At 37.7% G+C, this 24321-nt stretch overlaps 1 protein-coding gene across 1 annotated transcript in view; it reads right to left on the bottom strand.

Moving 5' to 3' along the window:
* Positions 1-24321, bottom strand: part of GABRB2 (gamma-aminobutyric acid type A receptor subunit beta2) — a 152032-nt gene that overhangs the window by 55028 nt on the left and 72683 nt on the right. Inside the window, exon 5 of the mRNA XM_065690325.1 lies at positions 8351-8433. Within this exon, the coding sequence (XP_065546397.1) occupies positions 8351-8433 (83 nt within the window). The remainder of the gene's footprint in view (positions 1-8350; positions 8434-24321) is intronic.

Below are 24321 nucleotides of genomic sequence, written 5' to 3'. Positions count from 1 at the left end.
TAATAAAAAAATAATAAAAATAAAAATAGATGTACTCCAAGGAAAATAATTAACTATAATCTCAGATCACACACTACATAGACATAGATACGTAACAGTATCAATGTCTTTTCCAAGAGCATTTATTAATATTCTTTCTCTTGAGGAAATCACCAGTTACAAGATGTTTGAAAAGAATACTAGACCTACATAAAAACATTTATCTAAAGTATGAGAAGTTATAACAGAGGTCCTGCTATTCATTTCAGTAAAAAGAAAAAAGTGAATATTTAACTTATGAAATTCATGCCTTTGGTAAACAGGACTGTTAAGTGCCAAACTGTCAGCTTTCCACACTTCCATGCAGTTTAGTGCATGTAAGATTGTGAGAGTATCTCTTAGAAATATATTATTTTCTTTTGGAGGGCATCTTTCTACAGCATCAGTGATGCCTTCATGGACATTTGGCTTTCTCCAAACCCTTAGCAAATGAATCTAGTGCTTTCTTATGTTCCCAATAATCCCTTGATAAAAGGTAGGGTTATGGGTAATAACAACAAATGTACTCTAGTGAAGACTGGATATAAAAGGCAAAATGCTCTAGAAGTTTAAAAACTATTTGTATTTTGCCTGTGTATCTTTATGATTTTATATATTCTCCATATTCATTTCTAGAATGATAAAAATGAGCTTCAAGGTATGAATTTCTCTGTGAAAAGTCTACATTGCCTGTATCGTCTGGTGCTGATAAGCAGAGACTGGATATTAGTTTCTTGGATTCCCTTTTAAATTTAACTCCAGGTTGCTTCAAAGCATTAAGAAGCAGTTGCAGAACTTCTGTATAATTCTTTCCTCATTTGTAAATTGTACATCATTTTATGTTATGAGAACTTCCAAGGTGTAGGCTGCTGCAAAGATGCACTAAGACATACACAAAGTAGGAAATATAGAGTCATAGAATAGTTAGGGTTGGAAAAGACCTCAAGATCATCTAGTTCCAACCCTCCTGCCATGGGCAGGGACACCTCACACTAAACCATGCCACCCAAGGCTCTGTCCAACCTGGCCTTGAACACTGCCAGGTATGGAGCATTCACAACCTCCCTGGCAACCGATTCCAGTGCCTCACCACCCTAACAGGAAAGAATTTCTTCCTTATATTCAATCTAAACTTCCCCTGCACACAATACTCCAGGTGAGGTCTCACAAGAGCAGAGTGGAGGGGCAGGATCACCTCCTTCGACCTGCTGGTCACACTCCTTTTGATGCAGCCCAGCACAAGGTTGGCTTTCTGGGCTGCGAGCGCACACTGAAGCCGGCTCATGCTCATTTTCTCATCGACCAACACCTCCAAGTCCTTCTCCGCAGGGCTGCTCTGAATCTCTTCTTTGCCCAGTCTGTACCTGTGCCTGGGATTGCTCCAACCCAGGTGCAGAACTTTGCACTTGGCATGGTTAAACCTCATGAGGTTGGCATCAGCCCACCTTACAAGCGTGTCAAGGTCCCTCTGGATGGCATTCCTTCCCTCCAGCATATCAACCGGATCACACAGCTTGGTGTCATCGGCTAACTTGTTGAGGGCGCACCCAATCTCACTGTCCATGTCACCAACAAAGATGTTGAACAAGACCGGTCCCAACACCGATCCCTGAGGGACACCACTCGTTACTGGTCTCCAGATGGATATAGAGCCATTGACCACAACTCTTTGCGTGAGGCCATCCAGCCAGTTCTTTATCCACCGAGTGGTCCATCTATCAAATTGATGTCTCTCCAATTTAGAGACAAGGATGTCATGTGGGATAGTGTCAAATGCTGTGCACAAGTCCAATTACATGACATCAACTGCTCTACCCCGGCCATCAGTTCCTTAGCCCCATCATAAGAAGGCCACCAAATTAGTCAGGCAGGATTTCCCCTTAGTGAAGCCATGCTGGCTGTCACCAAGCACCTTGTTTTTCATGTGCCTTAGCATGCCTTCCAGGGGAATCTGCTCCAAGATTTTGCCAGGCAAAGTGAGACTGACTGGTCTGTAATTCCCTGGGTCATCCATTTTCCCTTTCTTGAAAATGGGGGGTTATTTCCATTTTTCCAGTCATCGGGAACTTCACCTGACTGCCATGATTTTTCAAATATGATGGCCAGTGGCTTAGCGACTTCATTTGCCAGCTCCTTCAGGACCTGCGGATGGATTTCATCAGGTCCCATGGACTTGTGTATGTTCAGGTTCTTAAGATGGTATAGAACCAGATCCTCTCCTACAGTGGGCCCAAGGTCTTCATTCTCACAGTCCCTGCGTCTGCCTTCCAAGACTTGGGTGGCGCAGTCAGAGCCTTTGGCAGTGAAGACCGAGTCAAAAAAGTCATTAAGAACCTCATCCTTCTCCAAATCCTGTGTAGCTGGTTCTACCGATAGCTTCCAGAGGGGGCCTACGTTGTCCCTAGTCTGTCTTTTATTTGCTATGTACCTATAGAATCTCTTTCTGTTATCTTTAACATCCCTAGCCAAGTTTAATTCTAACTGGGCCTTAGCTTTCCTTCTTGCCTATCTGCAGGGCAACATACCTTGCACGTTACTTGAAAGCCTGACACAAGCCCCCTGTTGGGGTTATGTGTGTGTATGAAAACCTTACAAACACTAGTTCGCTTGTACACAACCCACCCTGGTAAATGCACTGATGGTTAGTCTATATTTCCCTCCCCTCTTCAGACTAGCCAGAAGAATCATTTACTGTGGGGTTTTTTTTTAGCTTTTACTGAATCATCCTCCTATCTACACACTTAAGAGAAGTCAAGGATTTCCTGTTCGTTGCCAGTGTGCATTCTGTCAGTGAAATTGTACCTCTTCTTGACATACTTGAGATGAAACTAAGGGCAAATAAAGAATGAAGTACCTGTCCCCAGAGCCACTAATAAGCTGTGTGGGTACCGAGGTTTGCTAAACAATCTATGTCTCTTCACCCCACAATGTGCTGTGCAGGTTGAATTGACATAGAATCCACATTAAGACATCTGAACAAGGATGAAAAAAGGGGTACTTTGGTAAGGTCAACTTCTGCTGCTAGAGGAATATCCTCTCTGCACCAGGGCCACTATGCAAAGGAGCCTTAGCTGAAGGGACAGGGGGGACAGGACACACTCTAAACTTGAGAAAGGGAAACAAAAAAAAAACTAAAAAAACAATGAATCACTGTTAACCAGTGGCTCACAATTCATGTATTTAGCTTTCCACTTACTGTGCAGTTGTTGGAAGTGACATGTTCCCATAGTATCCTCTGCTGAACGCTCACTCCCAGGGGACTGGCAGAGTCTCTTTCCTGGCATCAAGCACATTCGCCTCTAACCCAGAAAAACCTTGTCTTGTTGGCTCCTGGAGTTCCACCTTTTGTGCCATGTGACCTGATTACAGCTTTGATCAATGGCCAGAGCAGCCATCTGCAAAGTACTCAAGGCTTTAGCAAAAAGCATCCTTGATTTCTTTTCACTGCCTTAAATGTGCTTGTAAAGTCACCTTGAGCACACAAAGATGACTTCTGCTTCTCTTGTTGATGAGCTCTCAGGATGATCCAATTAGAAACCCTTTGATACTGGACTGCACTGGTACTGTGAGGAATGAAACACTTTTGCATCTGTTCCTTCCATCTTTTTCTAGATTCTGTTATCTCATGGAAGCTTTTTAACTTAGTGTGCTTTTGTGGCCTTTTTGTCATGAAAAAAGAAAAAAAAATCTAATGATTTCTGATGCAAACACCCCAGGCAGTTATATAAATGACATGTTCTGAAAACAATTATTTCTCATTCATCAGCAGAACAGTCCTTCCTCCGTGTCTGTGCATGCTGTTCTGACTGCCCTTTTTCCCTGGACAGTACATCTGAGTGGCAAGCTCCCTGTTTGCTAAAGCTTCAGACAGCAGGGCTTTAACACTTTATTTTTTTATGCCACATCTTTAATACACTATGGAAAACATTTTTGAGAATATGCTTCTAAGAAGAAACTCAATGTGCTCTTGTTTGTTCCACACCAACAAAGAAATAGAGGAGAAAAAAACCCCATCACTGCCATAAGGCAGTCAGTTTCTGACTTATACCTCAGCATAACACAAATATAACTATGCCAAACACATTAAGACGGAACATAAGACATAAGACGGAACTGAAGTAACTGTTTTATCTTTATGTGGCATCATGTAATTGAAATGGACAAAGGTCCAAACCTACCAGATGAATCTTGGAGGATTACATTTAAAAATAATCGAAAGAATCACAGTGACTTCTCTCTGCTATGCTACAGAATACACAGTATGATTGTTATTTGTTTATAGGAGTTGGAAGTATTCTTCAAACTCCCTTGTTCTTCTTTGTGCCTTTGAGCTCCACTGAGTCTCATGGTTGATTAGCTAAGACATTCCTTTCAACAGTTACAACCCCAGAGAGGCAGGAAACAGCAGTGGCAGAGGTAGGGAGCAGAAAGTAGAGGTATTTTACTGAGTCAAGTCAATATTCAGCTGAAAAGGAAAAAGCTCTCTGTTGCCTGCAAGTTGGGAAACTAAGAAATGAATACATAGGAAAATTGATTTCCCTTCAGTATTATAACCCTGCTATTCAGTGTGTTGGGAAATAACAAAAGAAAAGGAGTAGAATAGCTCAGATTAGACCCCTTGGAAAAGATGGCCTACAGGTTTAGAAGCATCATAGTAAAACTGAACATTTAACACGTTTCTGCCCTTTAAGGATGAGCAAAGCAAAAAATGATCACAGAGATATAACTAGGTATACCAGAAAAAATAGGATTTCAGCTCTCCAAAGCTGATACCTTTTGAACAAATGGGGAATAGTCATCTCACACTTCCAGCATCTGATCTCACTAATACTACCTTAAATAAGAAAAGGCAGCTTCTTGTAATAGATGATACCATCTCCCACGTTTCATTTTTTATATTTTACATACAACCCTTTTCCATCATAATTTCTAATTTTCAAATTAATCTAGATTTATGCAAATTTACATTAACAAAAACTTCAATAAACACAATGACACAAGGAAAAAGTAACCCAGGCAGCTAAGAAGGCAATTAACTCTGGCATTACTAATGGAGGTAGGGGTACGTGGAAAGGCAGGAAGAAGCAGAGAAAGAACAGAAGGACATTTAAGACATTAACATGTATGGAGTTATCATAAAAATCTATCATGACTTAAAGTATCTGGTTAGACAATAACTCCTTTTTTTAACAAAGTATACCTAACCTGGACTTTAGTAAAAACATTTCCTATAGAACAAGAACAGGCAATTAGTAAAGACATATAAAAGGTGTGTAGGAAATTGTACTACACTGAAAGAATAGCTCATGCTCAATGCAGAGAACGGTTATAAGCAAAGCTATTCCTCCTTGGAATTAATATTCTTTAGTATTTATGTGTTAATAGAATTTCTAATGAAACAAAATCTGCAGCCATTGTTAAGACAATGAATGATCAGAACAAATATAACAAGAACTGGATAACCGTAAGGAGTGTAGCAATATTAAGAACCGTGTTATAAAATGCCAAGTCATGTGTTTTTAGTACTATGCAAAAAACCCACTCTACCAAAACCTAGAATCCACTGTTGGAAAATGAGTAAGAGAAACACCTTATTGTACTGTTCCAGGAAAGACTATCAACTGTGAAAGTTACGTAGTTGTGAAGAAAGGCAAAGGTGGCTCTTGGAAAAAGGCACAATGTAATAAAGATTTCACCTGGGACACTGTTTATGATACTAGTTATTCCTAGTGAAGAACTAATATTAGCTAATTCTGCATTTCTCTTAGCACATTCTTGTATGAGGAAGCTAAAAGAGACTGGCATATTCATGTTCATGAAATTAAACCTATGAGAAACTATGACCACTTTCTTTAAATGTACTATGAGGGTCCCACAGAGCTGGGGAAGACAACAAGCTAAAAAAAAAACATGAATTGTTGACACAAGCAGCGAGAATAATTTCATGCCTTGATAGCCATGAAAACAACTGGGGTAGAACAATTTTGAATCACCACAAGAGAGCAGTGGTGAAGCAAACATCCAAACGGATCAGTAGGGCAAGAAACCAACCTACTTTTAGCATGCAGCTTAACCAGTTTAAAGAAGTGACTGTGACTGGAGTACCTGCACTGAACAACTCAAAGTCACTTTCAATCTCATTCACTCTGCCTATCTACCTGCCAGCATTTTTGTCTAAAGTATAGACAGACTCAGTTTTTTACCTGAAAAGAATGACATAAATGAAGAGCATTAATTACCTAAAGCAGCATGAAAGTATTTCAAAACACAGTTCAAGTATTACTTCTATCTACATTTTTTAATGGCTTTTCTTACTGAAATGAAAGCCAGACTAACTACATACAGTATCCTGATCTTAACCCATTTTACATTTGTGATGCTGCAACAGAGCTAATACAGCCATAAAGGAGCTCTCCTGCAAGCATCCTGACCATTATGGCAAATTAAACTCCTACTCTTCTATCATACAATGAGTACTGTGCTCTTCATGCCAAGTGCAACAACAATTTCAAGAGCTCAATATCCTGTTTACCAGGATCATTTAATGAAAGAGAACTTAATGTGGCTTCAGACTTCTACTCAAATCCGATGAAAGGGAAATGTCAACCTAGAGGTCTCCACATTCTAAGTCTGAAGGAGAAAAAGTGTTCTCATTGAATAGCAGGGACATAATTTCATTTTCAGGTTTGCATAAGGACTGACCTGGGAGGTATTTCTTGGGAATATTTCCCAGACTGTGTCCTACAAGCATGACAGGTGGGGGATATCTAGTTTGTGAATCCCAAGAAGATTCAGGCATCTCAACAATGCAGAGACATGGCAAGACTTTGTTGACTGTTTAAACAATGCTGTAAATAGAAAGGATGATTCTCCAGCTTTCCATCTTTCACATAAAATTGGAAAACAGACAAATTTTCTTGCAACAACAACAGTTAAAAGACACCAGCATAGGAAGCCAACATTCTCAGTGAAATTCTCTCTAAACCCAAATACAGATACGCCAATAGCTTTCTCCCACATTAAAATGAGCCAGCTATACCAGTAAAAGACTGCAGGTAAAAAATTTAAATCAAATGCTATCAATAGAATTCAAAAAAATTAGCTGTGGAAAAACAAACAAAAAAAGCCAAAACCAAAACAACAACAACAAAAAAAAAGTCCTCAAACAAACAGAAAAATATCAAAACAACAATTGACCAGGATTTTATCAACTCTTCAAAGAGCTAAGTCCACATTTGCTGCTTGTGTATTTCAGCATACTGAAGGGGTGAACTTTATCAAGACTCAGTTTTCTTATTTTATGCATGCAAATTATTTCAAACAGCAGTGTCACAGGGTTAATTCAGGAAAGGATTTTCTCACATCTTTAAATTACTCTAAATGAAAACCTGGACACAAATTTAAAGCATATTCATAAATGCTTTCTAGAATAGAAGCTAAGCCGTACCAAGTTCTTACCACACAAGCTACTGTCATTTTGTACTTCGGTGCACACTGAAATCCCATATAATCTTTTATAATACAGAGGTTACTTTAAAAACACACATACTTTTGTGTTCTGGATCTTAAAACATGCCATTAATTTCCATTCTGCTTGCCACATTCAACTTAATAATACACCCGACCTGAACTACTTATGGTTGTCCTGAAAAAGGAAATACATCTTTAAAGTGCTGATACAATCTTAATTAGAGCGCCAAATAATGTATGATTAGCATACTGTCTTCAAAAAAGTCATCATGACTTGCTTTTTCTCAGATGTACTTAGATTCTCTGAAGTTTTCCAGTGAAAAGAGATTTGAAATTTTATTTCACGCGTTTTGTCTACATAGAAAGCTGTACAGAGACACTAGCTATTAAATCAGTCTATATAACACTGTGTTGTGTGCGCTGAAAGTTTAACTGTAGCATAGGATCTAGAAAAAAAACAAATTAACTAACCACAAACCACCTATTTCAAGAACAATTCTAACCTCTTACCATCATTTTAAAATGGAAACAAGCTGCCACACAGTTCAGAGGTAAAGAAGGATAAAGAACCAATAGTAATCCTTGTACTCCTCACATGAACTTGAACAAGGTATTTAAATAAGACTTTTAAAGCTGTAAATTGTCCTTCAAAATACAGAATAACTTTTGCTAATCCTTCGCCACAAATTACTAATCCATCTGGAAAGCTATTTTGTTGCATGTGTTTACAAGGATCTAAATGTTATCAGGAAGAACTGGGTTAGTAGCATGTTAAAAAAGGAAAAAAAAAAAAAGTATGACAGAGATAAAAAACTCTGAAGCGGTTGACCACAGAATAAGTAGGATTTGCAGAAGTACTTACAGCTTTCAATCTCCAGCGTGCAGTTCTGCTCATCCAGCGGATATCTCCGTAGGTCCATCATACAAGCAGCTGTTGTTGTAATTCTAGGAAGGAAACAGAAGAGCTTGTTAATTTGTCTTGTTCCAATCTTTTCTTGATTACACACAGTTGATAGAAGAAAATATATTTCTACATAACTGATGTTCTTGTCTATTTTTGCTGAAATACTGTGTCTGCTGTTTACTTGTAACAAATGCCTTTCTAAGAAGGTTATGCCAGTCTGGTGGGCGAGCAGAGAGCTTCCCCTTTACACACCATTACACAGTACTGCAAGCTTTAATAATCATCAACCAACTTATCCTAAAAAAGTGAAGCATGAATTAGGGCAGCAGTATTTCATTTTCTAGCAGAAGACTTCAAACCAAACAGGACAGGCTCAATGAAAGGTAGCAGCGGAAATCTAAAGAGAAACAAAAGACATACACTGTATCCTGGGTTAACACCTTAATCCCCTTATGAAACTTAATTCTTTCTTCTGTTCAATAATGCTTTATAAATAAAATACTATTTTATCTTCATGTTAAAACCCAAACATTTTCAGGACCACTTTCAAAAAAAAAAATAAATTTAGAACCATATCTGTGCCTCCAGATTTCACCAAGCCCAGTAAAATTAACATGTTGAGCATGTCTTTAAGATGTTGAAACATCTGTATCATCAATAAATCTTTTGCTGATAAATCTCACAGAATGATGTGACCCTGAGCTGAATATTAACGGAAACACAGTTCTCAGCAGCATTTTATTAACTGTGTTCCCATCACGTCACCTAAATGTGTAGAAAAAAATCCCAATTTTTAATCTCCTCCCAATCCCAAGCAATGTTATAGTAACTTAGTAAAGCATGATAATTTGGAATCTACCAACAGTCAAACTAATATGCCCTGCATATACTCCACACAGAGCCAGGTGTGGATTTAGTGTACCAGCTGAGAGGTTTCTAGCCTTTCTTCTCTCCCTCTCTACCTGGCAAGAGCCCTTCCTCTACCCCTGCTAGAGCCTGGTGATTTATACAGACTCTTCAGAGAAACAAGGATTTTCCCCTCAGTGTTAAGTACAGCTGACTGGCCAGCTGCATGTGGAGAACCTGCTTCCACACCAGTAGAAAAATGAGGCCACTGCACCACATCCAACTGTACAAGCTTTCTTCAAGCTGAAAGTTTGACCAAATGAGTTAGCTCATAAACTCAAATGATTTAGCTCATTTAGCTCAAATCACAAATCCCAAGATGGAGCAGATAGAACTCCAAAATGGGACCCAAGGTGATAGGTGGAGTGCCTACAGCACATGCAGACAGTGCATGACCTGACAGCTTCAGCAGCTACATCTTTCCAGGATATTCAAGAGAGACTTTGCTGATCAACAGTTCTCAAAATCCTGTTCCCCCAGTATGAAGTTCACTGGCCTTTCATAGTAGGTATTTAGAGTGTCAGTAAGTGTTTGAAAAACTTCTTATACTTTCTTCTGTCTGATGAGACAGAGAACTCTTTCATTTGACAGACCTCATTCTTTCCCCTAAAATATCTTAAATAAGAGCTCATTAGTGGCAGAAAACTACAGTTGCATGAGAGAGGCTCAAAATTCACTCAAAATTGACTCCAGCAATCCCTTCCACAAGACATTTAGGAAACACTGAAGTTACATTCTTCTCATTAGCATGCTTACTATCTAATAATGCTTTACTGTGATTTCTAGAAAAAAAATCCCTGTAAATGTCTTCAAAGAAAAAAAGTAAGGGCAAGTTACTCCTATAGATACTAAGGAAGTCCTACCTCTTCCTGGTCAATCCAGACAAGATCCCTTAATTTCACATTTTGACCATTCATATATATTGGGCTGCCAGAGAAAAAGAACTAAATTTTGGTACTAAGCTCTTTCTTCAGTCACTACATGGGTACCCATAAAATTGCTTTTGAAAACATATTGTTTTCAGTGTCAGTTCACTACAGATGACAGAATCCTTTGGCTCCCTCAATAAAAGTCTTCCAGCTTTTAACAAAACCTGCTGAGGAATATATGTTTGTTGATAGCAATTGCAAATGGAGCAAGCAGCAGAAGCATGTATTGTTAAAAGAGAAAAAACAAAACCAAACAAAAACCAAAACAATAAAAATCTCTTGGCAGTCCATATACAGCGTCTTAAAATTTGGAGGAAAAATCAAAGCCATTTCGCCCTATTCCAGTATCAAGGCAAGATTGATTATCTGGGGGAAAACATCAGAAAAGGCAGAGTGAGAAAAGAAAACAAAAATTATAGTTCATGTTTTTTTGATTGGTTGTGTTTTTTGGTGGGGAGGTTTGTTGTTCTGTTTAATACCTTCATTATTTTCATATCTATGTGTATATTATAGTCATGAGTTTTAGAAGAATTTCAGTACTTCACAGATGAAAAGGCAGGAGCAGAGATATACAACCACGGTTGAAGTGCAAAAAAGAACAGTGGTAAATTCTAACCTGGTTGACTACTAAGTCTTCTAATACCTTTCTCTGCCCTAAACACATTCTTCCTACTAGCTTCCATCAGACTAGGGGGTTTAACACAGAGAAAAAGCCACTCCTGTGCTATCCTCCACAAAGTGTCTTTTCACACTGATGGTGGAGCTGAGCATTCTCAATTCTGACATATCTTCAGTAGGATTTTTGGGTGCAGCAAATAACCCAGAAGGGGCCAAAGGCTGCAGCCAGATAGGATAAAAGCTGTGTAGGGAACATTATAAAGTCATTACAATACACAGTGCTTTACCTCATCAGAAAATAAGGGGGGCAAAGAAAAAAAAAAAAGTGGCACAATAATGGGAATGATTGGTAGAGCAGAGCTTTAATCAAGCCAAAACAGCAGTTTGAATAATGCATTTAATTCAACTTGCTTATTCATTCTTATCCATAATGCAAATCCATTGTAATAAAATAAGGAGTCTGTCGTTTCCTCTCTTTGTACCTCCCTCGTTTTTATCCTGACTTTTCTCACACTCAGCGTAAAGTAGCAAAAACTCTCATCTTCAAAATTATTTCAACAACTAAACTACCTTTTGGTTGTTCAAATTCTTAGTGGTTTGCAATTCATGGTGAATATCTAAACCAAATTACTAATGCAAGAGCATGCAAGAATGACCAACTCAGACTATTTTAAAGTCAAGCCACATGACCTATACCTCTTCAGACAGAGAAAGAAACAGCCGCTCATTACAGCAGATAGGAATATCTGAAACAGGCTGAAAGCCTCTGCCCCAAACCGGAGCTATTCCAATTTTCATTAAAGGATTAAAACTATTTGTATGCAGCCTGGACTGGTGCACAAAACATACCATCGCATTTTGCATAATGTAACCTTCAGAACAAAAATGGGAGGAAAAAAGAAAAGAAAAAGTGAAACCTTTTAAAAACCCGCACTGCAACTCATCACATTGCAGTCATTAGGGATGACAGAATAACACTGCTCTCTGAGAAACACTGTATGAAACGAAACACAGCACAGAACTGTCTCATAGACTAATCTTCATCTACTATTAAAGAAAGAAAAACTTTGTGATATTTTATTTTAAGCCTCCTAACAATACAAACCAGACTTTAGCTTCCCCTTTTATGATCTGTGTTTTAAATGTAGACTTGATCATGGAGCCTCTCCTCACCCTCCACCAAAAAAAAAAAAAAAAAGGCAAATCCTGAAGCACTGAACTGACTGAAGTATTATGAACTAGACCTAAAGAAAACTTTGTGTGTCAAAGTAAGCACAGCTACAGTGCAAAGAATCCTGCACCACAAATAACTTGAAGGGAAAGTAAAGTTTGCTCTTGGTAATACAAAGTAATTCAGATAAACTTTTCTTTCTGAGAAAGCTGAAAATCTGCCCTTGTCTCCAAACCTTTGACGAGGTTTTATGATTCAAATAAGAGCTGGAAATAGGCACTGCTCCTTTCACAGGCCAAAGTTGAAAGCCATAAAAATGTTTTTTATAACACTTCCAAACTTGAAGTGATGCAGAAAATAATACACTTAACAAATACTATCTCAGCAGTGATAATAGTTGGTTTTTTTCAGTATTACACAGGGAACAGTTTTTCAAAATCCCATTGATTTTACTCTTCTGACAAGTTCAGGTGGGATTTGAAATTCAAAATAACAACTTAAACAATTCTGACATCACCAGTGAACAGAAAACAGCACTGAAAGACAGTAGAGCAATGCTAATGATAGGTGGAGATGGACAGAATCCATTTCTCTCTTGGAGTAAAACTGGCTGTACGAAGCTATGGGGAATAAGCAGCAACAGAAACTTACCTCCGCCCTGGAAGGAAGCAGCCCTGACCTGTAATTACAGGATTACAGACACAACAGAAATGATGAGCAAGAAGGTGACAATTTCAGATAGGTCCTCTGAGTAGAGTGGTAGTATGAGAACTATGTAACACTCTCTTAACTCTAGCACTCACAGATTGGGATCCTATTGAGTCAGACACAGCTGAAACCCAGGAAAATACAAAGACCAATATCTACTTTAAATGTATGCACATATATCCTGTCAAAAGCAGTGTGAGATTCTGTTTCAGATTTGTGCATCTGAAGGCAGAATATGACTCCCCATTAACAATATCTGGAGCAACCCAAAGAGCTTGCAAGGATACCATGCTCTATAACAGACTACATCTCTATCATAGACTTCATAAGAATCCTCTGCACACTCAGACTGGGAGTCACAAACTCCCTGAATTAGTTACTGAAAACATGTACTGCAGCTAAACCCACACTTCACTTCTGCTTCTTGGAAACAGCCCTGCTGCGTGACTGTTGGAAATGTTGGTGGCAGCAATAGCCAGCAGAACCAATTTCAAATACTTGGAAATTTGGGAGCAAAACTGTAGTGTGATAAATCTCTCTCCTGAACAATAATATTTGATTTAGACATATGTGTCAAGGTTGTTAGACATACTAACAGATCTACTTTTAAATTAAAATAGATTACTAATAATAGAGTTTGCAGAATCCTTCCTCCTGCTTAGTCACATAAAAGATAAGCTTCCCTTGTATTACCTTGGGTTAAGCAAATCACAGACAATAGTGACATTTCTACATGTCCATCATTAAACCTGAACTTTCAGCTACTGACTGCTATAATCTTTTAACTGTAAATTGCATATCGAGTTTCTCAGTGTGGTTTTATAGGAAAAAAAATAACAATTGTTTTGTTGCTGTCTTGGTTTGGGATGAAATAATATGGTCAGGACACCCAGAATCTGTAACATGCTCTCTTCTAATGCCACTTCTCAACATTTCCTGAGTAGTCCTAGCCTAAGTTCTAACTTGGCTCATTTTTCTCACTCCAGTTGGGACTCACTATGTAATAACATGCAGGTGTCTTTCCCTTGTTTCTGTTGTGTGCTATCTTTGAATAGATAGGTACTCTCTGAAAGCAGTAAGTGTATTTGTTGAAGCTAGAAGGCACAACCATAAAGCAACTCAAGGATAAGTATATGATGCTAAAGCATTTTCTAAATGCAATACAAAACAGGGAAAGAAACTTCAACCTCATTAAATTTTGTTGTTGTTTATACTGCTGGTAAAAGAAACATGCAAGATTTCTAAAAAAAATCTAATATATGCCTCTGATTTTTCTTAGGAAGAAGCTCTGTATTTCTCTGCTGAAAGATAGCCTGCTGGGCCATCTGCATGCCAGCTGGGAAGTCATGGAAAACTGGAGAATTCTGCTACTATTTCATGGTAAAGGAATTATGACTAAGAAGAATGAGAATTTTGCCATAGATTTCCATTTAATGGTGCCAAATTTTCTGCTATATCTTTCTGCATGTACCTCTCTAAATTGTTGTTGTAATTAGGTAGCTTTGCCTACTATCCTGTCACACAGTTCAAAACCCAGTCACAACATCGTGTTCATAATTTAAATCCCTGTAAAAAGCACACTTCATTCCATGACAAAATCTTCCAGTACAATAACCTCAGCTTTAGACCAAAATCATTCAAGCCATTCTCAGAAGTTATATGTGCTCCTCTAGAAGATAACAGCCATATACCACAATGCAGCAGCTGTGGCAGAAGAGCTCAGAGGAGCACTTCATAATTTTAATATTTTATTACTAGGAAACGTATCCTTGTCTTTCAGCATTCACTTCACTTCTCCTTTGCACAAGAAATAAAAATAGATAAATGGGAGAATACTAAAACACCAGGGTACAGAACAGCAAAACAATACGAGCACGATGGTTGAGCGACTCAGTCTATAGCAAACAACCTTGGAATAAAAAGCTAGTAACTACTACCACTCCTCCACTTATACAGAGTTCGTAGTCCTTCTGCTTTATAACCATCACTGGGAAACTGAAAGTTTTACTTTCAAATATTTTTCAAAACAAGTTACTTATTCTGATTGTGAAAATTGTGTGTCTATTTCACTCAGATATTGTCAGCATTGAAATAAAAAGTGCATAATTTCAACTTTTTTTCTTAAAAATTTACATTGCTATCACCCAAGACATGTTGCATACTACAAATAAATCATATATTTGTCTATATAACATCTTTAATGTTGAAGCCTCTTCAACAACAACAACAAATTATCATTCATAAATTTCTCAAAGAAAATTGTATAACTCAATGCATTTTGGAACATATAAAACACCTTCCTCACAACCTTTTTTGCTGGGTGCGCTAGCAATTCAAGTTTATACATGACAGCATTAAAAGATCAGAAGTAATCGCATTCTCTTTATAAACAGCCAACTTAAAATTCCACTATTACACTCCATTTAATGTAGGCTCTCTTAATACTGTGGAAAAGAGCTAGAATTTCCCAACATGACACATGGATTTTGTGACTTTTTAATCAATGCTCAGCAGCACCTAAAATAACTGGTGCTTAGTTCTAGTGAATATGTTGGACTGTAAATGTACCCTACACTAATATTTATTATTCCAGGATGATAAAGATATAATGTTTAATCAAATAATTGAAGATCTAAGGGAAAATATTAGTATCTTCTCCACAAACCATGCACTGCCTCAGTGCACAAATAATACTGCTGCTAAAAAGCAGAAATAGAGAAGTACAGATTATCATAGGTAAAACAATATGAACTTTACCCCCAGGCTACCTTTTTATGCCTGAAGAGGCTAGCAGTTACAGCAGCGCTACCACCCTCTAGTGCACCCCTCATCTTTGGAAGAGCACTACCTTGTTTCTCTCAGAAGCCTGTGTCTGAATGTTAAATCATGGGTTTTAGAAAATAGTGAGTTACTATTTTTTACCTAAAGGTGTGTTATCCTCCCCATCTCTGAAATGTCTCCAGTAGTCAACCTCCAACAACTGCTAGACACAGCTTCTCATGGAAACCACCTTCAAGGCGGATGTCAGTGGTGTTTGCACAACCTGCAGCTCCTGCACCTTCCTATATTAGTGAAGAGCTTGTGCTCTGGATGATGAGCTCATGAAGAAACTGTAGTGACTTCTTCCTTATGGTCTTAATCTATACTTCCGTTACAGAGTTTGTCCCACAAAATCTTTTCTTTTCATAAAATGCCACCAAGAATATTACCAATTACTTTCTATTCAGGAAGACATCCAAGTGGAAAGTATTTTCACCATTCTGGAGAAAGGACATTCTACCCAAGTTAAAAATTAATGTGAATGTCAAACCAATCTTCAGTAGAAAAAGCACATTCAGTTTTATGATTGCAGTTTATTTACTAATTCTTACAGAAGAAGTAAGATAAGAGCTGAAAACTCCTATTCCTCTGACTTTTGTGAGTCAGAATAAAAAGGCTCATTTCCCACACGGAAATGTCAATAAAAATAATAAATTTAAGTGGATTTTTCATAAGCAGAATTACTCTCAGATCCAAAAAGGCAGGAAAAAAGTCAATAAAACCCTCTAGCACACACCTGAAAATTTTCCGTTTCTTTCAAGCACCTTTACAACAAAGCAGTAACCCATAAAATTCTAACCCTGACAAAATTCTGAGACAAAAGTAAAATGAACTCTCCCTGTCCTAAAGCAGGAGATACAATTTAAAAGCAATCAATCAGGGGGGGAGTTAACAGTCAGGATAAAGGCAAACTGTGTAAAGCAGAGTAGAATAATGGGCAGAGGTTATTACTTATTAATTCCATTACAATTAGAAATTTTCATCCACAAGGACTAGAATACAAGGAGAGTTGCATAGCCTATGTGACTCCATGCATTCCTCCCGATCAAACAGTCTATGTTACACCTTCCTATTTCTAGCAAGAAAAGCTCATTAACACATAATTTCTCTCCTTTCCACTCTCCTCTAACAGAACTTCACTGCTTGGAATGACATATTTAATAACCTTCTCTTCATTTCTTCTTCTACCTTCTGTCTATAGAGAACTTGACATTCCCCAAAATGCACCAGGAATGTTTTCAGTAGCATGCCAAAGTGTCTGGTACAACCAACCATGGGTGACTTGCCCACCGTGTGAGCAATGGGTAAGGGTAAAAGTTCTCCTCTTGTTAGCGTAAGAATAAACACATAACCACCGGAATGGTTATATGAGGTGCTTTATTGCAGCGCTGGGAAACCAGGGGCGCTCGCCCAAATCTGGCTTCGACCTCGTCACATCACGTTCGCAATTTATACACTAAAATTTGGTTACTAATACATATTTAACACGGATTGCATCATTAACTACTACATATGTATCAAGGATTGCCACATCAGTCTATTACGACATCAGCCTCTTCTGCGCTTGTGCAGCCTCTTCTGGTTGCACTCTGAGCAGAACTGTAACCACGCCACTGTGTGCTAACACTGATTCCTCTGAGTAAACACTATTCTCCAGGCTATTCTAGTGCCCCTTTTACATAAACTTTACATATAGCATTACTTTAGGCTGCCTCTATCTATGACCAAGTCTTAAACAAATTTATTTTCTTTCTCTTCTGCTTTTACTGATGACAAAGAGAACGCTCTCCCCATTCCTTCCTCCCTGTATACATGTAAAAACCAAAGTGCCTTTCAGCAGATACTCAGATGCAGAAAACAAAACACGCTGAGCGATCCCCAAAAGTAAGAGCCACAGATCCCCTCTGTCACAATGGAGCTCATTCCAACCAGCTCGACCCCCTACAGCACAGTTGCCTCACCTACTGCAGCTATTATATGCTTTCCATGCCTGAAGTACTCTTGCCTTTTGGATCTCCTTACCTCTGGTAACAGATACCTCTTTCATTCTGTACCTGAGAGAGCCCAGCCAGCATCAAACTGCTGTACAAAATATTAATTTTTTTCTTTTAATTTCTGATGAGAGCTGAAAAGCACAGGCAGCAAAGCACATCAGAAAGGCCTTCATGTTGATGTCCCCACCTTCCCTCTCTCCTCATGCTTCTTCTAAGCTTAACACAATTCAACAGGCAAAAAAGAGAACAAGGAACTGCCCCTTTTCATGCTACTATTGAACAGTACAATAAACGAAATAACCTTGTAATTGATTATTGTCATAAGAGCAGTATCTCGTTTTGCAAATACACATTTGTTTCACACCAGTATATAGGGAACTTTAAGAGACATATCCAAATACGTAAATCCACTCTCTACTGACATCCTTTCAAACATCACTGTAATATCAACTGTCAATGAAGAGAATGAAAACAACCAACACAGATGATCTTAAGGTTCCAAAGCATCTGAAGTACTGCCCTCAGATTTTACGACCGCTTATGCTAACATATTAACACTACGGCTAGATGAGCACATTGACACTAATGTATCATTTCACTTTTAACTTTGCTGAATGACCATTATTTGCACTTTAGTAGGTGGTAATGATTCGTTCCCCCATGGCAATAAAGAGGGGGGGGAGGTGTGGAGGGGTGAAGTCTATGTAATAGATGGAGAAGTCCATGACAGATTTTGCAGGGCTCAGACATGCAAATATCACTGTTACTGGTAAAACAAAAAGTAAAGGGATATTATATTTCAGTGTGGTTGAGACTATCCATACTGCCATTAACATATCTACAGTATCGATGCATGCAATACTAATTGCTTGAGTACCCTCACCTTATCACGACAAGCAACATGAATACATTCTCACACACACACATACATATATGTAACTATATGAATAATATATGCTCCTTAATCATCCTTCCTTGATGTGCCCTGTTACTGATTAGTAGAGTTTCTCCCTGCAGTTGTATTTTCCCTTTTTTGCAGACAAACCTTGGTTTCAATCCCTGACAAACAGACTAACAAGAACTGGGTTTCATTGCTTGAGAAATATCACATATCATCTAGTTTGTTATCCTTGAGGTTAAACAAATCTTTATAATCAATAATTCATGAACTGTACTTCATTGCTGCAACACTTAAATCAATTTATAGATTTAACACAAGAAATAAAAGCTGACCAAAATAATAATGCTATGAGACCCTAAATTAATACCTAACAGTGATCTATATTGTTTCATTTCTAGTTTTTTTTAACCATTATTTTTTCTAATTTCATTCCACTCTTTGACTTACTAATTCCTATAACTCATACTTATTCCTATAACAACAGAGCTGTAAGTTTTTTAGGTTTTAGTTTTTACAGCAAAAAGCATTATATGACTGGAAAAAAAGTAAAAAAAATAATTAGACTGAATTATACTTTTTCTTTTCTTTGACAGCTCTGATGTCAGCACGACATATACACTGCATGATAACTTATCATTGGCCAGCTCTCGAAACTGCATTAAGTCATGCACTGAAGAGCGAAGGCACTACAGTACTGAAGGCCTGTTTCAAGATACTGCAGTGATACAACTCACATACATAACACCTAGTAACCTAGAAGGTCTCACAGAATTAAAAGGCGCATTGTGAAAGTCCTTGAGGGAAAGATTTAACAGTTCTTTTCACAGCAATTGTCATGTCCATAGACTACTTATTACTGAACAGGATCAAGTTTTCAATTCGTGAGTGAGAAAGTTCTTCCCTAGAATAGGGAGAAATTTAATGGGTCAAAAACACTCAAAGAAAGTAGATACCAAAAATACAGACACTCTACTCCCCCAAATGATGCATCTATAATAAAATATAGTTTTGATACTGATGTTAACCATGCACCACATAGCAAGTACTTCACACTAATCTATTTGTGAAAACACAGATCTTCAAGACCTGTAGATCCAAGTATCTTAATGCATTAAAAGCATCAACTACTGAAACCTCACATCAGTGCAGAGGGGATAGGCCAGAAACATTTTTAAGGCAGACTGAATTCTTTCAGTTCATTCTGAACGATTCAACAGATTGAAGGATTGAACAAAGTCTGTGGCTAATCACAGCCTGCTTCCAACTACTTCTCTTGCTTTTAACTTTTCATAGGAACACTCCTCTTCACATACTCACCATGATCTACCAAAAGAGGCTGACTGCACTGGTAATTGGGTGGAAGGCAGTATCATGAAACAGGGAAGGACAAGCAATGAAGCTCCTGATTGGTTTTGAATTGCTTTGTTTTGCTTCAGTGATGTGTTTATTTCCAAAAGATTTTCAGGTTGTATTAAATAAATAACAGCAGTTATTATTTCAATAGTATTTATGACATATAAATTAATATTATTTTATACAAATTCATATTACTTTATATAAATTCATATTTACTTTTAGTTATCTAAGCAGAGGGGCACAAACAGGACATCAAATCCTGTACTGAGCAAATAAGATGTAGCGTCTGACAAAGATGGGTAATAAAAATACAGATAGTGACTATGCAAATATGAATATACTAATGTACATTTTTTTTTCATTCCAGAACAGTATTTTGAAATTATAGAAATCACTCACCTAAAATGACTACCAGTTTTTGCTAATCATGATTTGTGTTAAAGGACTTTCTATAAAGCACAGAAGAATAAGGCACATTATGTAAAGCATCTCATATGTGTAGAGTAATAACTAACCCCTAGAGATATAAAGCTACAGAACTTCAGCCTTGAAGTTCCAGTGTCAGTGGGGCTTCTCCACCCCAATTAACAGCCAGATCTGGGGCCATTTAAGCTGTCTCTAATAAATCACCAGTTTGCAGTAGCTACGTACTCCATTTGAACAACTATTCCCACATGAACAGTATTTAATTGAGGACAATTAATAAAGATTTAGCAGATATTTTTAGGTCTAATTCATAGCACACATATTTCAAGTGGCTGATTCTTATTAATGTCAACTGACCCTAGGTAAGGCCCCTGCAGGGTAGGAGAAAAAGATACATACAGATGATTTTATACATAAAACACTACAATGGGGAGTTGGGAAACAAAGAATGCTTCTTATTCATATAAAAGCTTTATGACAGATCTGACTTGGACAAAATGGGAACAGTTTATTCTGCACATTTTATTCTTAAACACTGATATTTTCCCTAATTGGGCTTATCTACAAGTACACATCGGTGAAGAAAACACGGTTTGCAGCTATATCCGGTCATGCTCTATCTTCACCTCCCCTGACAGACAGGTCCACTGACATGATACCTAAGCCTGCAATTTATTTATTTATTTTTTTACAATGAATAAATAAATTACTTAAAACTGTCTCTTATCACATTCCAGATGTCAAGTCTGGCCTCAGTGCTCTTCTCATCTACTGTTTTAGGCTTATGCACTCAATCCTCCATTTCCTATCTGGTCCATTTTAGACAAATATACTTATTGCTTTAATATATTATAAAAGTAGCAGCAATATTATTTTGAGAATGGGAAGCTATGCTCTTTAACATTTCCCAATCAGTATCTATATTTCATATCAATTCAACTTTAGTTAAGAGTTTATTGGATGCATGAGAGAAGCATATAGGGCTTTTTTTAATTTTAAAATGAGTCAAACCTCATGACTACAATTGATATGCAACTAAGTTAACTCCAGCTGTCCTGCTGAAATCCACATAATTTCTCAAGGGTTGTATCTCCTCCTGTGGCAAAGTTAGGATGTTCAGTTATGACCTTTCTCTTCCTCATCTTTATTTCAGAACATTGATAACTCTGTGCCAAACACAAGCAGGAAAAACACCCCAAAACCACTTTCTGACACACTCACTGCATCATACTAGCAGGAAGAACTGAAAGGTTGATGAGCTATATAAAAAACAGAAATGAGAAATCTAAATAGAAAAGCTACATAGAGGCTGCTTTTTGATATTCAGTTGGCTCTTTCCTGTTGCTGAAATGTGACCCTTGAGACTTCTCAGTGACCAGATTCCAGGGACTAGAACAATAATCCATACACTCTGGGGGAGGCAGGATATGTAAATTTCCTCCTAATTACCATATTTTGCTCCAAAGTACATTTTTTAATAAATAAATCAAATACACTTAAAACAAGCTTCGGCAATCTTACCAAGATCCCTTCTTTTCCATTTTAATTTAAGTTCCATCAGTTTCTATAGTCAGTTATTTGCATTTATCACTAAAGCTATTAGATTTGGAAGACTCTACTTGACTCTGACCTGCCTAACATCCCAAAATGATTCTGTACACACTGCTGCTATCAGAGTCTTAGGTCATACATTCTCTAAGATAATTAGAAGAGTTCAACTGACTCTAATCAGTTTAATCAGGTCTCTGCTTTGCATATACTTACGCAGACAGAGGGTATAACTTTCAGCATTTTCTATATTCAGAACTGGATATTGTATTGTGCACTTTCATAATGTAATTTAGAAAACATGTCCCCCATTGCTTTTCGTATTACCTTGGCTATACATGAGACCTTCTTTTCTCCAAGAAATTAATTAGGAATAGTTAACATTTGAGATGAATGAAGACTCAGCTGCAAAATATCAGTTCTACCTTGAATACTTCAAATATACACTTGATGAGAAAACAAGTGCTCCTCAGAGATGTCAGACCTATCCTGGAACTGCCCCCTGTGTTCAGGGATTCTTTAAGGTGATCATTTTGCTGTAGAAGGTGCATCTTCTGTTTGTTCGTTTTTTTCAAATAATCTCTGAAATTACTCCCATGTTTTACTCAAAAGTCTTTTATACATAAACAATAGGACAACACATGCTTAAACTCAGTAAATTAAATTCAGAGCATCAGGAAGTCATTTACTTGATTAAATGCACAGGTACTTTGAGGTTACTGAAAACACTAGCATAAAACCGCAAGGTGAAAGCATCACTTGCATAGCAGGTTAAGCTACATAACCATCCGAGAGGCATAACAGTGAGTTTGATGACTGCTGTGTCCTCTTTTACATATCCTCACCTACTCCTAAGCCCAGGCATGGGAGCAGTGGCCACCCACTTTGGCTAAATGTGGATGACAACTCACAAAATCAACCTGTTTAATAGGCTTCAGAGGAGGGAATTTCCAGCAGCAAAATGAATATTTCCTAGGATTCATATTTATAAAGCAGCAATTTCAATATTCGAGTTTGTTCCTTTATGTAAAAACTGGTGTTTATCAGAGGAATCTGATAAACAGCAAAGAGCACTGTCTTTTTAAAATGTTGTTTGCTATTTTTCACATTATGAATGTCCACAGATCAACACTATTATCTGATACAAAATAATGGTAAGAAGACATGATCATTTCCATTAACCACCTGGCAAGAATACCTTTTAATTCTCTTAATGTACAAGGATAATAAGAGTTTGCACCACTCCCACCATGAGGTATAATACTTACGGGAAAGATGGTTGAAGAGCTTTTTAAAAATAGCAACTCAACAGAAAAGTCTTAGCAGGGATGTGGACTTCAAGTCAGCACTGCCTGCAATATGGGGACAGTAGGAGAGAAGGCTGTATAATGAAACAGCCACATTTTTATAGGCAAGCAGGTTTCTCAAGTGAGAAATATGGAAAGGTACATGAAAATTCTCTGCCATGTCTTGAAGGGGTAAGATAGCTCTGTATAAGCCAGGCCAAGCATTCTTTGCATTGCACAGTACATATTCCGAAGTATCTAGTTAAGCGCTACACAGGGAGAAATATCCATCTGTTTTTTGTTTGGTTTGGTTGTTTTAATTGTCACGACATTTCAGTATTTCACATACAAACTTTTTTCAGATATTTCAAAGCACTGACCAAATTCATTACTACTGTCATGCATTACATATGTTCATGTAACCTAATGTTAGAGCTAGTGACTCTGCAAAATCTCTCCTATCTGTGGTAAAACTCATTTCTAACCACAGACCATATATTTATGGCAGCAGGTTAATAACTTTCTTAAGGTTAGATATTTCTCCATGCTAACAAATAAGAAGACTAATCATATGAACATCAGTAGCTCACTAAGGGAAGAGGCCGTGAAGTCAGACGGAGTCTGCTTGCACTGTAATCCACATTTCCTAGCAATACAGACACCGAGGTGATAACCAGCTTGCTCAAACCTCCTGTACTTGTCAGAATTTTCAGCAGTCAACAATCTCAAATTGTAGTGGATCTCACCTTTTCATTTACTCATTTTCTAGTCAACTGGTTCAATCATGACTTCAGTGCCTTAAGAAGGTCTTACTAACTTGTCTCTTCTCAAAGCAGAAATAGCAGAAATCCTCCTAAATTCAGAATACTACATAAGATTCAAAACCTTTGGATCTTCTGTGTTAGGTAACAGAAACCATACACTGGGTGTAAGCCTACAACTCTGTATGTACGAAAAGCAAATTCTTTCCAGGTCCTTTCTACTCTTTTTAAGGTCACTTTTCCAATTACATTTCTGACCTTCTATATCTCAGGAACCTTGACACCAAACCCACTCCTCTCTCTCTCAGCATCAACCCTCTGTGACCCAAAGGCTCATGCGCCATTACCCCCTCCCTTGCTAGCAATTTCAAGTAAGACGTATTTTAATCCCTATCTTGCCAAAGACAACGTATATATAAAGAGATACCAAAGGTAGAACTGAAATTGACAGCAAAAGAATTATTTTCTGCAACTGTGACTTTCAGAGAGTAATCCTCAACTTCTT

The sequence above is a fragment of the Lathamus discolor genome, chromosome 10 (genome assembly GCF_037157495.1).
Source record: "Lathamus discolor isolate bLatDis1 chromosome 10, bLatDis1.hap1, whole genome shotgun sequence".
In the NCBI taxonomy this organism is placed as follows: Eukaryota; Metazoa; Chordata; class Aves; order Psittaciformes; family Psittacidae; genus Lathamus; species Lathamus discolor.
This window is presented reverse-complemented; position numbering and strand designations above follow the sequence as displayed.